The sequence below is a fragment of the Capsicum annuum genome, chromosome 3 (assembly GCF_002878395.1).
Source record: "Capsicum annuum cultivar UCD-10X-F1 chromosome 3, UCD10Xv1.1, whole genome shotgun sequence".
Lineage (NCBI taxonomy): Eukaryota > Viridiplantae > Streptophyta > Magnoliopsida > Solanales > Solanaceae > Capsicum > Capsicum annuum.
Genome location: NC_061113.1, coordinates 221,912,146 through 221,928,029, shown reverse-complemented (window position 1 = coordinate 221,928,029; position 15,884 = coordinate 221,912,146). Strand labels below are relative to the sequence as shown.

The 15,884-nt window shown below is 32.7% G+C and overlaps 1 protein-coding gene and 1 pseudogene across 1 annotated transcript; one reads left to right on the top strand and one right to left on the bottom strand.

Moving 5' to 3' along the window:
• The first annotated feature begins 1,305 nt into the window (after positions 1-1,305).
• Positions 1,306-4,504, top strand: LOC107863202 (annotated as a pseudogene).
• A 152-nt stretch (positions 4,505-4,656) lies between these two features.
• On the bottom strand, positions 4,657-15,467 carry LOC107863203 (glutaminyl-peptide cyclotransferase). Its single transcript, XM_016709020.2, has 11 exons — positions 15,176-15,467; positions 13,280-13,336; positions 12,905-12,940; positions 12,287-12,351; positions 7,416-7,479; positions 6,968-7,085; positions 6,790-6,887; positions 6,236-6,306; positions 6,123-6,150; positions 5,514-5,568; positions 4,657-4,948 (listed from the first exon to the last, which is right to left on the bottom strand). The coding sequence occupies exons 1-11, from the start codon at positions 15,320-15,322 to the stop codon at positions 4,818-4,820; spliced, it is 870 nt and encodes a 289-aa protein (XP_016564506.1). The 5' UTR covers positions 15,323-15,467; the 3' UTR covers positions 4,657-4,817.
• Positions 15,468-15,884: the final 417 nt, after the last annotated feature.

The window sequence follows — 15,884 nt, the reverse complement described above, 5'->3', positions numbered from 1 at the left end:
TTTTCAACCAACAGATTTGAGATTTATTTTTACATACCAAACAAATCTGAAAAATACATTGCAAAGAATTGGTGATATTTTTGTTTGTTCAAATGAATTTTCATTAATTATGATTAGAAATGAGTGAAGACGACGGGATGGGTGGAGTGGGTGAAGACAACGAGATGGGTGGGATGGGGTGAAGACGATGACTATGTGTGTGTGTATGAAGACGATCGGGGGGTGCTCTTTTTCTTTTCTTTTTAATTAACAAATTATTATTAAAAGATAATTAAATAGAAAATGGATAAAATCAGCAAATTATTATTAATGGGACATATAATTATTATTTTTCACATTTTTTTTAATTGGTTAGTTTTGCCACATCAACGCATGTGTGTTGCACACCCTTTTGCTTTTAGCTGATTGTCCAAAAAAAGCCTAATTGGATCAAATTTTGGGTGTGTTAGGGGTCTGATAGGTACATGCCTTAGTTGAAGGGTCTAAGTGAATTTTCGAGACAACTTTAAGTGTCTGTCAATGCCTTTGGCCTTTTATTTATTTATTTATGGCATTCATTTTTACATGGCATAAAAAAAATCTATTTTGCCAAGTCAGATCTTTATAATAATAAATTTAATTGATTGATTTTATTGATATGAATATCTAAGTTGAGTGATTTTATTGATACAAAACAAAGTTTGATAACTTTGATAAATAAATTTTCAAAGTTGAGTGACCTTTTGAAATATTAACTCCTTCGTAATACTACACCATACTCTAGAAATGACCAAATTTTAAAAAAATACTACAAAAATTGTACCTCTAATGTGAGTTTCCACATCTTTTTTCCCCATAATTTGTTAAATCTAATTGAGAATTGAGTAAATATTTGACAAAGACAAAAAAAGTATTGAGTTTTGACACACTTTAAAGGACTAAAACTGGTCAATGCAAATTTAAGGAAATGTGAAATTATTTTGAACCTACCCTTATATTTAAGGAACAATCATGTCACTTTTTCTACATATGAAACCTCAGAATCCAGTGTCCCTATTTATTTATTCTTTCGTGAAATCGATTGCCTTCCCCTTGGCTTTAATATTGTATTTACCTATTTAATAGTGTTAGTAATATTTTTCTTTATACTTTGCAAATGCAAATATAGAAAGAGGATTCTGTCCTAAACCAAAGTTGTGATAATATAGGGAATACATCAAATCTCTACCAAATAAAATTCAATTTCTTGGACATTTATTTAAGTAGCAAAAGTTTCGCGATACTGATTGGAATGAAATTAATTAACTTGCAAATGTGAAGATATCCTCAAAATGGTAGTCATTAAATGTTTAGATGGATACAATCTACACCACATTATATAACGGAATCTTTAGACCAAAATTCATTCATTCATTCAAAAGTTCTTTGTTCATCAATGGAGTTCTATCAAACATCAGCATGCCATGTAAATAAATTTCTCTTTAATTAGGCTGCATTATATTGATCTTCTCAATGTCCATTATATAAAAATTATTATTTCCATTATCAATAATTTTTATGAATTTTTTGGAACAGTTTCTGGCGAAATTGATAGTAATTTTGACATGGGGAATACTGTGTCTTGGAGCAGCGGAATGTGTTGATTATGAAGCGATAAGTTGTCGAAAGCACACGGCATTTTTGACAGATTTTGGAGGCACGGGTGACGGAAACACATCGAATACAGAGGCATTTCGAAAAGCAATTTCTGAATTGAGAAAATTTGGAACTGATGGGGGGCGCAGCTGATTGTTCCTCCTGGAAAATGGCTAACAAGGCCATTCAATCTCACTAGTAATTTCACTCTTTATATACACCAGGATGCTGTCATTCTAGCTTCTCAGGTTTCATTCATTCCTCCCCCCCCTCTTTCTTCTTTTTTTTTTAAAATAAAAGTTGATTCGATCAAGAAATCTTGATAGCTCATTTGGTTGATTACCACAAAATTTAAAAACTTGATTTGATCCTTTTTCTTATCAGAACCTCCTAATCAAGAGGGGAGAAAAAGGATATCCATTTGAATAAAAGAAATCAGTCAAACAAACTCTCGCTGACCATACAAATTAATCACCAAATCGGAATGGTCTTGATGTAAACAAATGTAAGTGAAGGATCTCACTGAATTGAATTATTCATGTTTAAATATGTTTACGATAAAGTCATGTCCAACTCTTTGACGACATTTCAAAAAAAGAAAAGCCCTGGCCTCCCGCTCTATCTAAGGGAATGGAAGGACAGAGGAATTAGGTCTCCAGGATTTATGTTGTTCCTTATACCCCTTGGAAATCGTCTAGGGTATCCATTGTTATAAATTGATTTAGAAAATTTATACCATACTAATTTTTCGAACAACCAAATATGTATTATCAAAACTACTTTTGTTTTGAATTGTCCCAATGTTTCAATTTTTCTTCTATGTTTGTTTTTCAGAAAAAGATACATAGGAATCTGAATATGAAAACATCCTATTTCAAAGGACTACATCAACACTATATGCAACTTTGACCTAGCAAACCTAAACAAGGCTCTCCATGACACTAGTGGTATAGTCACGTACAATCAAGGGTGGTCATTTGAACACTCTTTACGAAAGAAATTAATATAAAAAATTGTACTAATTATATAAAACAAAATTTACTTATATATGAATTTTGAACACCGTTAACAAAATTCCTTGCTTAGCTTCACGTTTCACGTTGAGATGTTTCAGTTCTTGTAAAGATACAGTATGTGATTGTTTGTACAGGACGAGGCAGAGTGGAATTTAATTCCACCATTGCCATCTTATGGAACAGGAAGGGATGCTCCAGGACCAAGGTTTATTAGCCTCATTTTTGGAACAAACTTGACTGATGTAGTCATTAAAGGTAAATATCCAAGGTTACTCCCTATCTGTACTATCAAGATGAAACAACAATTACTACACCTCAATCTCAAGCTAATTGGAATTGGCCTTGTGAATCCTCAATATCAGTTAGAGATGCCAACATTTCTGACATTGTTGTTTCATATGTATGGTGATGATGACCAGGTGGAAACGGCACCATAGATGGTCAAGGTCAAGAATGGTGGACTAAATTTCGACAAGGTCAACTGAAAAACACCCGACCTTACTTGATTGAGATCATGTTTTCTGATCATGTCCAGATTTCCAATCTTATATTGATCAATTCTCCTTCATGGAATGTCCATCCTGTTTACAGCAGGTTCATTTTCTCGTTCCTCTCATTTATTTATATCATATCCCTTTATAATCCACGTGGCCAATCTTTGGTTTTGTGCCATGTGGAGCCCAGCAAAGGAAAACCCACCTACCAGGAGTTTCTCCATTCTCAAGGAATGAACCAGACATCTGGTTAAGGGGGAAGGGATCTCTTTCCACCATACTCCAGAGTGATAGTTGTTAACTTACTTTGATATGTTCTCTTTGATTCTAATTTTTTGTCTTCAAAAATGCAGTTTTGTGGTAATTAAAGGATTAACAATCCTTGCACCAATCAAGTCACCAAACACAGATGGGATTAACCCAGGTTTGTAATAAGATCATGATGTAGTAAATAAGTAGGAAAATGGCATCCTCTAGTGAAGTAGCAACTCATTTTTGGTTGTGCAGATTCTTGTTCTAACACAAGAATTGAAGATTGCTTCATAGTCTCAGGGGATGATTGCATTGCAGTGAAAAGTGGTTGGGATGAATATGGAATAGCATTTGGAATGCCTACACAGCACTTAATCGTCAGAAACCTCACCTGCATATCACCTGATAGTGCAGTCATTGCTCTTGGAAGCGAAATGTCTGGTGGCATTCAAAATGTTAGAGCTGAAAACATTACAGCAATAAGTTCTGAATCAGGCCTGAGGATCAAAACTTCTATTGGAAGAGGAGCATACATGAAGGACATTTTCGTGAGAGGAATGACATTGCAGACAATGAAATATACCTTTTGGATGACAGGCGATTATGGGTCTCATCCTGACGATCATTATGATCCGAAAGCACTTCCTGTCATTCAAGGAATCAATTTTAAAGACGTTGTATCTAAGAATGTTACAATAGCAGGGAAATTAGTGGGGATAGATGGTGATACATTCACCGGAATTTGCATGTCGAATGTGGTCATCGAGTTGTCAGAACATGCTAAGAAACTACCATGGAACTGCAGTAATATACAAGGTGTTTCTAGCCAAGTCAGTCCTCAGCCGTGTGCTCTCTTGCCTGATAAGAAAATCGATTGTCCTTTCCCCACTGATACTTTACCTGTTGATAAGATTTATTTCCAGACTTGTGCTGCAGCTAGTCTGCATTGACTAGAAGATAGTGACATATCCAGCTAGTCTCTCCTTATGCTTAAAATTTTTGCAACCATTTCTATTATATCGTAAACAACATTCGCTCTACTCCATGCTTTTCAGTCATCTAATCAACTCAAACTCAATTAATGTACATTGTTACGAATGCTTCACTCTTGGACTTAGGCAATATGTCCTAAAAAATACATATGCAAGTTATCTCTGAAAGGCTTCAAAAGAAGCCTTTGGGGGGAAGCAGGATGTGGACTCAGAGTGGGTGTACTGCTATTAGTCTCCATTTCCGCCTTTTCTTTCCTAGTTGATAGTTAAAACACACAAAGATACAACTTATTTCAACTTACACTGCCTTATTTTATTTTTAGTTATGTCGCAGCAGCATAAGTAGCTGATTTTATACATAGCAATAGACGTATAGGATGAGGTGATCAAGAAATGAAATGTTTGCTAAATACAGCTTCAAAAGTTTACATGAGAAATGATGAACATAATCAGCTCTCTAATTTTCCAAGATAGAATGGTTTTGGAATGCACAAGTTATTGATTTCTCCCATTAATGGAGCATTTGGTGCGAGGGGGAGCAACTTGATCTCGAAAATCTTTGGCCATAGTTTCCCGGTCACTGCAATGAAAAACAGAATGGTGTCATCAACAGAACCTTCCAAATGCTAAGGATCACTAAATGGAACTGTTAAAACAATGTTGCTCGGACTCTTCAAAAATGTCAACCGGTGAGTGCCGGATTCTTCAAGTGTATTTTTGGAGAATCCAACACGGGTGCGGCATCACAAGTGGAGAGTCTGCGCAACTTGGGTTAAAACACAACTTCACGGCAGAAATTCCTTTATCAGACATCTTATATTGGTACCAAAGGTACAAACTGAGGCTACTAGTCAAGTTGAATGAGAGATTCCAATGCTTGGATTGCAGGTTAATGATAGAGGCAGAGGGAACACAAATAAACCAAAGTTGAAGATTGTGTAACAAGGTTGAGCAATAATATGATATAAGAATATACGGGGAAGATAGAGTCTTCAAGATTAGAAATATTTCATTGATACTCATTAGATGAAAATGGAAAATTGGATATGCATTATACAAGAAATGTTAAGCGGTCAAGCTTAAATGCATATTGATCCAAAAAGCTGACGAAGATCACACAAAATACTAAAATGATTAATTCTTACCAAAAATACGGTCACCATCTCTGTCCCATGCGATTCCATTTAGGACCTCAAAGTCCTGCAGTGAAGTGCAATAGAAGATTTAGCTTGCGCGCTATATTTGCATGAAAGAACCTCGAGAGGGTGGAGCAAGGGAATGCGGAAGTGCAAGGGATAAAGTTCTTTCAATGATGGAAATAAATAACTTTACTTTTTTTTTTTTTGATAAGGTAACATGGAAATAAATAACTTTACTAGTTCCTGGTTATTAAGTAAAAAGAGGGGAAATGAAGGTAATCCATATGTTTATAATATTATTCTAAAAATCTTGGTGTAACTAATTTCATATATGGAAGCACTTCTCACTTCCCATCTGAAGTGGAAAGGTTGTAAACTTTCCTTTCATCTTCCCTCCTCACTTACTCCAAACCACGTACACCTAATTACCCATCCATATCATCAACTAATGTTACACCATCCAAGGCTTACCAGCAAAAGATGAAAATCAAATACAGAAAGAAAAAAGCGAGTGACACACAGACACACACACACACACACACACAGAGAGAGACCAAAATAAAACAGAAAACAACTCTTAATCACGCATCCTATCCAGAACGGTAAAAGAGTTACCTTATAGCCCTTTGATGTTAAATCTTCTCTGAAAGAAGTCATAGAAGCAATCTGTTAATAAATCTTGACCAACTTGTGAACAATACATTAAGACTAAGAACAAAAGCCAATACCTCAGAGATTGAAGGAGAATCCACCCAATAACAGTGCCATCTTTTGGTGAAATTCTAGCAATGCAATCAGTCTGCATAGAAAGGCAATACCGACATTATTTTGGTCTCTGATTCAGTGTCGAACTTGGAGTTAAGAAATATGACACTAAGATGTGGAAAATGAAGAAGATTGTATGCTGCCATTTAGTGTTATAACCATATTAAATGGGAGTATGCTTATCAAGAGGCTTGCTGAGACAGGTTGCTCTAACTTAGTTCTAGCTGAATGAGAAAAGGAGAGGACTTAATTGAGCTGCACCAAGTAGAATATTGCTTAATATACTGATGCCATGCACAATATGTCTTTACCGGAAACCCAATTAGCTATACAAACTTAAATGCTATAATGCAACTAGCTTCTCACACAAGGTTGCTTTCTGGACCTATTCCCTGAATACAATACCTAAACAACTATTTCTTAAGGAAGATTTTCTAAATATGTGGATAGCGTAAATAAATGGGAAAAACAAATCCAAAGCCCCAAATGGAACTCGGTAAAAAAGAGAGATTTATACCTCATAGACATTTGCCCAGACTTCATCTTTCACATACTCCAGCTCATTGAGGTAGTGCACTTCATGCCCTTGAGACTTGACAACTTGTTTTCTGATGACTGCACCGAGGAAAGGAGTATCTCCATTTTAAGGAAGCAAAGAACAAACTAAATACCATGTAGAATATAGATGGCAAAACCTTTCATTGTCTTAGGGTCAATCTTATATAATGTTGATGTTCCATCACTTCCAAAAAGTACTTCCCCATCAGTTGCCAATCCCCAACCATCTTGCATGTGATGAGTAAACATTTTGAACTGCATATAATTTCAGAATTTGATTGCTTCAATAAAGCGATCAGGTTCCTATCAAATTTTCTTAGTTTCGTGTCAAATTTTAAAAAAGGAGAACTTCGTAATGGAGGTGATAATTTTAACTTGAAGGTCAAATTAAATAACAGACCTACAGCACAAACAGTTAGCTAACATGTGAAGGCGTGAAGTTAATTGAGGCCAAAATCTTACAAACATTACTCTCTCATAAAACACACCAAGACTTTCATATTGCAACAAGCAACATCCAAATTAAAATCAGGAAAAGAAGATGATTTAATTGAAGGCATACAAAGTAATGGGGGACAAGCATACTTTGCTGAAGTTGTATCGATCATATATGAAACCGGTATCCTGCAACCATGTTAGTTGGAACAACCTACAAAAATCCGCAGTTGTTGCATTACTAGTGGCCAATGTAAATTCAAAAATAGTAAACCATCACTAAAAAAATAAAAGAAATGAAACAAAAAGACAACCGTCACAAAGAAAAAACTAAAGAAGAGAATACTTGGTCTGGTTTAAATTACACCAGAAAATGTATAAGAATAGCTTTAAAGTACTCCTCAGAGACTAAGGTGTGCTTCCTCTCTCTTCCAAATTAATTTTTGTAGTTTCTATTTTCGGCTATCTCAAGCACATCTTCATAAAATGGAGGCCTTTTCTTCATACACTTAAAATTTTAAATCCATTTCAAAAGAAATACTCAGAATAAAATTTCAGTTGTTCTTCTGTGTACCTAGTCCAGGTAGAACAACTAAATTAGACACAGGGAGTGCAGAAATTGTAAATTTGGTAAAAGGCAGGCTGATACTTAGAGCACAGTCAATACTTCAGATTATAAACAAATTTTCACCAAATTCGAGTTAGTTAATTATTATTTGAAACAACATTACTTATCTGCAGTTTCATAATGACAATTGACCCAAAATTGATACAAAAGCTAAATGCATGTTATAAATGTATTTACATTATAATGAATGTCTATCAAGATCTACTTTGATATCTATTAGGATTTGAAACATCTGTTTTTTACTCAGACTAGAAGTAAATTTACCCTATAAATAGAGGAGTTTTGTTCATTATATTTACAATCTTATGATCTCTCACCCCTCAAGAGAAGAAATAAGAATCACTCTTTCTATTCTCTCTACTTTTCTTCTTTATTCTTTTTTTATAACACGTTATCAGCACGAGATTCTACCATATGCCGAATCAAGGTAAGTACGATTCTCGAAATTTATAATTTAAGTTTTGACATTTGTTTGCGTTGAGAAAAATTGCTCTACAGAAAAGGACCGTTTTGAAACTTCATCAAGTCACGTATAAAAGACACATACAATGAAAAGTAATTATTTTCCCATAACAAAGGTTATTTGCTGTCTTATATTAAGAATCATGTGAAAGCTACTAACATATGATAGGTAATTGTTTTATAAGGATTTTTGCCTAATCAATTAAAATACTCTTCGTAGCATGAGGTAGCTGGCTTGTAATTGGTCAATATTGTTATTCATTGTATGTTTTCTAACTCTTATGGTTGATAAATTATTTTTATATTGAAAAGAGAAGGTATTCAGTAGTATTGCTTTATGAAGATTTGAAAATGATATATATATATCATCTAAAGGTAATTCATTCAAAACTCAAGTTTCATGGCATCAGAATTTGCTTACTTTTAAATCGATGAATTGCTAAATTATGTTTTCGGTCAGTATGATAAGTTACATGCTTGAATTTTTTAGTGGCTCGTTTGAGTAAATATGGTGATCATTAGTAACCAATAAGGTGGTATTATTTTAAAAGGCTAGATGGTAAGACGGTGGATTCATGTATTATTACATTAAAAGGGTAAGACATCGGGATAAAGTCCTGATGCACCATGATAATAAAATATTGGGTTCAATTCCCATCGATTTATGCCTAAAACGCCTTTATATGGATCAAATATTGAGGTTGAATCTCAATACACCATATTGATGATATTATGATGGCTAAGGCAAAATAATGTGTTTTTGATGAAAAGTCATGAAACTTATCATTGAATATGCTTCATTCCAAGAAGTGAATGTGGTAGCAATACATGATAAGTCTGAAAGATGACAATTTGCTCCATTCTTGAAGTGAATGTGGTAGCAATATAGAGAAATTCCCTTTATCATATTTATGCCTCAATTTGCTCCTGAAGTAGCAATATCATGAAAGGGATTATAAGCTATCATAATTTGATAGGCTTAAGGTACAATTATATTTCATTCCTGGGGAATGAGAACCTTATTAATGCAAACGAGCACTTGATTGTGATGGTATCACAACTTACCTCCGAATGAGGCAGAATAACTAAGAAAAGTTATTTTGAAATCTACTTCTAAAGTAGTAAATCTGAAATTTATTCATGTAATAGTAAATCTGAAATTTACTAAAGAAAAAGTACATGTCATGGTAAACTTAGAGTTTACTAGAATAAAAGTTCATAAATTGATATAAACGATTGTGGCATCTCGAAGATGTGCATGTATTGAAGAACTAGAAGATTCTTCAAGAATTGTTTATGTCGTTTATTCTCATGATAAGTTGCTTGGACCAACTAATATTGGGATTGGATCCCTTCAAATCTGAAAATTATAAAAGATGAATAAGGGCCCGTTCATCTATCATGTGATAGGTTAAAATGATGCATCGATAAGATGATCACATATACATTTATTGTCAACCTGTAGTTTGACATTCATAAAGTTGCTTGCTCAATAAAATTGAGTTAAGCATGACTTTCAGATTGTGTAATCAAGATAATTTATCTTGATGATGATGGTTTAGCATTGAATGCCTTTCATAAATAGCTAAATCATTGTTAATGAGAACAAAACTTCACGTATTGATCTAAAATATGATATATTGCAATAACATTTGTATGCATTAGACCAATAAATTATGATTATTTCTTCCCTCTCAATTGGTTCAAGGTCGGGAACCAATTATTCTATCTAATAATTTTGATGCATGGTATACGATTAATGAATATACCATAATGTACAAAGATGGATTTCTTAAAGAAGTAGAGGATGTATGTTAGTTTTCCTAACATAAGGGGGAGATTATAAGCGCTATGAAATATGTTAGGAATTATCACCAGATCCTCATCCAAAAGATAATTCAAGTCAAATGCCGAAAGCATCTCATATTAAGCGCAAGTGCTCTTATTTTGTGTTCCTAAAGGACAAAGTCTATGCATGCGTGAAGCGTGGTAGACGTAGACTAATCGATTCCAAATGAAATAGTCCTTGAAAAATAAGAAGCAAATAATCATAATAAGAAGGCAATGAGCTCTTAAAGAGCCTACGACATAACACTTTATGAAACCTTATGAGAGGTTCATGTACCTGAAAATAATGAAGTGATGAGATCTCAAAATGTTATGTCGCATTGTGAACCGATACTAAATAATATATCATCAATATCTTTGACACAATATTAGCGCAATATTATGAAAGATTATGAGGATCTTAATTCTATGTTAATTTAACCATGCTGACGTAGAAACATTTATCAAGTGACATGAAAGGATGCATCTTGATAAGTGAAAACTTATTTAATTTGTTGTTCAGACACTTGAACTTTGACAAAATTTGTATGAAAACTTCTTTAAGGATTCAAAATATAAAAGTTTCTGAGAAACTTATTGATAATCCTTATATTGTATAAACTTATAGCTAGAAAATTATTGAAACTCTTGGAGAGTTTTCAAAAGCAATAAGATTATTTGCTGAAATGAGAAATATACCAATTTGGATTGGTTATGAAGTGTCATATCTTAGTACAATTGGTGCACTCATGTATCTTGTAAAAAAAAAAACTACAAGACCCAATATAGCCTTTCGCTCAATTTGTTAGCAAGGTATATTTCTACTCCTACTAGGAGACATCGAAATGGGATAAGATACATGAGTTTATTTTATTCTAAAGATTGCAGTCCCGATCTTACTGGTCTGATGTTGGGTACTCATCTAACCCGCATAAATCTCAGTCTCAAACATACAATGGGTTCACATGTGGAGATACTGTCATATCTTGGAGATATACAAAGCAGTCTATCATAGTCACTTCATCGAATCATGCTGAGATAATAGCTATTCATGAAGCAAGCCGAGAATGTGTATGGTTGAGGTCCATGATACATATTATTCTAGAAAAATGTGGTGTGAAATAAGGCAATCTACCCACAATTTTATACAGAGATAATTCAACATACATAGCACATCTTAAGAGAGGATTCATAAATGGAGATAGAACGAAGCACACTTTGCAAAAATTTTTCTACATACATGAGCTACAAAAGAATGATAATATTACCGTGCAACAGATTCGTTCAACTGACAATGTGACTGATTTATTCACCAAGTCTTCTCTAATTACAGCTTTTAAGAAGATGGTGCACAAGATCGGGATGCAAAGGTTCAAGGATGTTCTCATTAGGGGGAGTTAATACGCGCTGTACTCTTTTTTCCTTACGAGGTTTTGTCCCACTGTTTCCCTTGTAAGGTTTTAAATGAGGCAGCCGAAATACGTATTATTAGAGATGTGTACTCTTTTTCCTTCACTAGATTTTTTTTCTACTGGATTTTTTCTAGTAAGGTTTTAACGAGGTACATTATCTACCAATTAGACATTCAGGGGAGTGTTATAAATGTATTTACATTATAGTGAATGTCTATCAAGATCTATCAAGATCTACTTTGATATCTATTAGGATTTGAAGCATCTATCTTTTACTCAGACTAGGAGTAAATTTTCCCTATAAATAGAGGGTTTTTGTTCATTATATTTACAATCTTATGATCTCTCATCCTTCAAGAGAAAAAATAAGAATCACTCTCTCTATTCTCTCTACTCTTCTTCTTGTTCTTTATTATTTTATAACAATGCAATTGATTTATAAGCAATATTGGGCTTACAGATATTCCTAGAAAAATTTGGTGTGCTCATAACTATTAAAAAGATGCTGCAATAGTCAGGACAAAATTTAATTGCAACTATTACTAGGAGATGATAGAACAGCATAAAAGTTTTACTTTTCTTACATATTATCCTATCTGATAAATGCAAAATTGATTTAGCAGTTATCACAACAGATTGACCACATTATTTTCAGAATCAGAAAATGAGGTATGTATCCATTACCCCATTACCTCTCACCAAGAAGAGTCAAACCTTCTCCAAAGTCAGAATATTGCATTTCATGAAGAGTCTCAACCTGTGGAGTCAGTAATAGAAGATCCCTTTTACGTCCAAGATGGCACACTTTATGTTTCAATAATAGATACTTGTTCTTTCTGACACGATAAACTTCATATAAAACGGATACTGCAGCTTATACATAGAAATCTTAGCATTTTCAATTGGCAGAAGCTGTCCCTCTTAAGCCTGATAAACTAAGAAGAAATATAGTGACAAAGTCTTCTTAGTCTCCAGTCACGACGGAGAAGCTAACAGAGAAAAACCAAACATGAATACTCCCTCCTTTCATTTTACTGGCCCCATACCAAAAAATAGATATTTTATTTTACTTGTCTATTTCAGCAAAGTCAAGAGAGTTTTATTACTTTTTTTCATACTAGAAGATAGAAGTAGTATTAAGTAACTACATAAAGTAGTAGCAGTCAGAGTTTCAAAATATTATTAAGGTTAATTTAGTAAAATACACCTCTAATAGAGGCTAAGGGGTGTGTTGGGTTGGGTTGAGTAATATGAAATGGAGGCAGTACTTATTCGAAATCCTCACTAAACTTCAAAAATTGTAGACATACCTTACCGTTCAGCAGCGCAACTTTTCTAACCGATGACTGCATTTTTTAGAAAGAGAATTACCCATATTAAACCTAAAAAATAATCATGAAGTCAAATCAAGTACTCCGTGAGTTTCAAAATCGTTGTCACGTTTCACTTTTCGAGAGTCAATTTAACTAATTTTCAAAGCTGAATTAGATTAGATTATCTTGATATTTTAAAACTAAAATTTGAATTTTAAACAACTATATGAAAAATACTATAAGTTGTAATTTTTCTCATATCAATATTATGAAAAAGCTTAAAATTATTCATCAAAGTTCATATGTCGACTCTCGAAATAAAAGGTGACAGATATTTCGGAACTGAAGAAGTATATTATTAAGGCAACTTACACGTCCGTAAAGCCCAGTTGATTCAAAGAGCGTGTTGTTTTCGGCATAGAGAAGCCCCTGAAGAGAAACAAATGACATCAGGGACAAAAAAGCAACTAACTAAATTTCTAAAAACCAAGGATAACTAAAACCGCAAATAGACAGAAAATAATGTATCATAAAAAGTTTTTTGGAATTCAACAATATCATCAAATTTCTTCAAATTTAACTTGAATTTATTTTACAAAATTCCTTCCACAATGGCGGAGCCAAGAAATTCATCAAGGGGTTCGAAAGTGCACACACGAACTAGCCGAAGGGGTTTAACATATACAATATATATATAAAAAATAATTTTAACCGTTTATAAATAGTATAATTTTTCGTTGAAGAGGGTTCGAATGAACCCTGGATATATGTTAGATCCGCCACTGTGTTTCCAAGTATTCCCTCATTTTGGTATTACTAGGATAATTAATTTTAGGATTAGTTATCCCATTATGTAAATGAGATCATTTATTCCATTAATATGATATAAATGGTGAAATAAATAATCTCGAAACTAATGAATACCTTCAACCGATGAAATGATTCTACATTTATCCCGAAATCATTATACCATATACCTCACACCAAACAATCCCTGGGAACTCTAAATTTTACTACTATTACTTTATGTAGTGACTTACTCAGTCCATCTTTATTTGTCTTTATTTAACCTGACATATTTTTTAAGAAATGATAAATTAAAGAGTAATTTTATTATACTATTTCTATTAATGATAAGTCGTCTAATTATTGTGACATAAATAATATTTAATAATTAAAATAAATATAAAATGATAAGTTATTTCCAAACTGAACAAATAAAATTGAACCAACTATTTAGTATACTTGACAACTAAATATGGACGGAGAAAACCTTTAATAAAACTTTTTCGATTAATGGACAAGTAATTGAAACATTTATTTTTTGCGTAGTCTAAGGGTCGTTTGGTAGAGTGTATAAAATCAATGCAAAATATAGTGTATTAGTAATGCTTGTATTAGTTATGCATGTATTATTTTTTATATATTGTTTGATTTGATATATAAGAAATAATACATCTTACATAATTTCTATAAAAGAAATGTTTGTTTACAAAGATATCATTCTTTGATTTTATACACATTTTTGCAATAAAATTTTTTTGTCATCTCAAATATAATTAGTATTGTTGAACTAGTATATAGAGGTTTCAGATTAATTGTAAAACCTTCGTCTTTGCGCATGAAATATTATGTCAACGGATTAACATAGTCGGAAAAAAAAAATTAAGAAATAGTCTCAATTTTTTTTTAATCTTTTTAAAGATCCTCGAAGCAAACTAAAATTATGTTACAATTATTTAAATCAATTATTCATTGTTATAAATAAAAATGATGGCAAAAAAATTGTGAAATATTTTGAAAAAATTCACTATTGCAAATTAAAATGGCGGAAAAAGGAATGGTGAAATATTTTGAGAGGAAAATTGAGGTTTATTAAGGTCATTTAATAAGTTAATGCATATATTAAAGACTTTGCATTACTAATACATAGAAAATGAGTGTATTAGTAATACACACCTTAATAAATAATAGAGTATATAACTAATTGACTAAAAATTATACCAAATAAAATATTCACAATGCACATTAATTAATACGTGCATTATTTTTGTCAATACACTCTACCAAACGACCCTAAGTAAAAAGAAACTGAGTGAGTAAAAGCCACAGTGACCAGAAAATACATTTTACCGAAAAATTGGGGACGATCATGATCAGCAACTAATAAAATTTGTCAGTTCCGCCAACTATATAATATAATCCATAAAACTCAAAAATTATAATGCATAATTTTTACTTAGATAAACACGTGGAAAATTAATTAACCTGAGTGTAAGCTTGGGGATCGTGAGGGAATTCATTGATGACTTTGACTTTGTAAGCTCCATATGATGCTTCTGCTTCACTTAATACGATAAATCTCAGTAGAATAATCAAGCTTATAACTATACACCTGAGATTTAGCAGAAACATTTTTGTGTGATTTTTGAAAGTATTAATGAAGAAGAAGGCAAGAAGCCTTTAGTGGTTGTAATGAAGTTTTGGCGAATAATAATAATTACTCTAAGAAAAATTAGTTGTCCGGATAACCGGTGACGCAATATTGAAAATGCCGCTGAAGTTATCTGAACCGTCCGATTTGATGGAGTTGGTGAAAGCGTTAGACGGGCAACCGGATTAGCCCTTCTGCTCCTGGGCATCTTTTTCAAATTCCACGTGCATTGCGTTTTCGAATTTAATATTGACGTGAAATTATGTTCCTTCCGATAATAAATAAAAATGCTCTTGTTCTCGCCGTGACTACATATATTGTATTTTCCCCTCCATATTTACTAAAAAATAGTAGTCCACTTTATTGGTTTAGTTTAAAAAATAAAAAAATATTTATTATTTAATATTATTTATTTATTTATTTAATATTTAAAAATAATACAAACAAAATCACTTTTTAATTATATCTTAAAAAACGTGTTTTGTTAATAATCAACAAATAAAAATATAGGGAGTTAAAGAATTCTACTCCTCAGAAGCTAGG

Excerpts from the sequence above, each read along its gene's own strand:
- LOC107863203 (XM_016709020.2), bottom strand. The coding sequence starts at position 15,322 with ATGTTTCTGCTAAATCTCAGGTGTATAGTTATAAGCTTGATTATTCTA. Across the intron at positions 7,480-12,286 it reads TTGACTCTTCTTGGTGAGAG|GTTGTTCCAACTAACATGGT; the intron begins GTAATGGGGTAA and ends GGATTTTTGTAG. Across the intron at positions 6,151-6,235 it reads ATTCTCCTTCAATCTCTGAG|AGAAGATTTAACATCAAAGG; the intron begins GTATTGGCTTTT and ends GACTTCTTTCAG.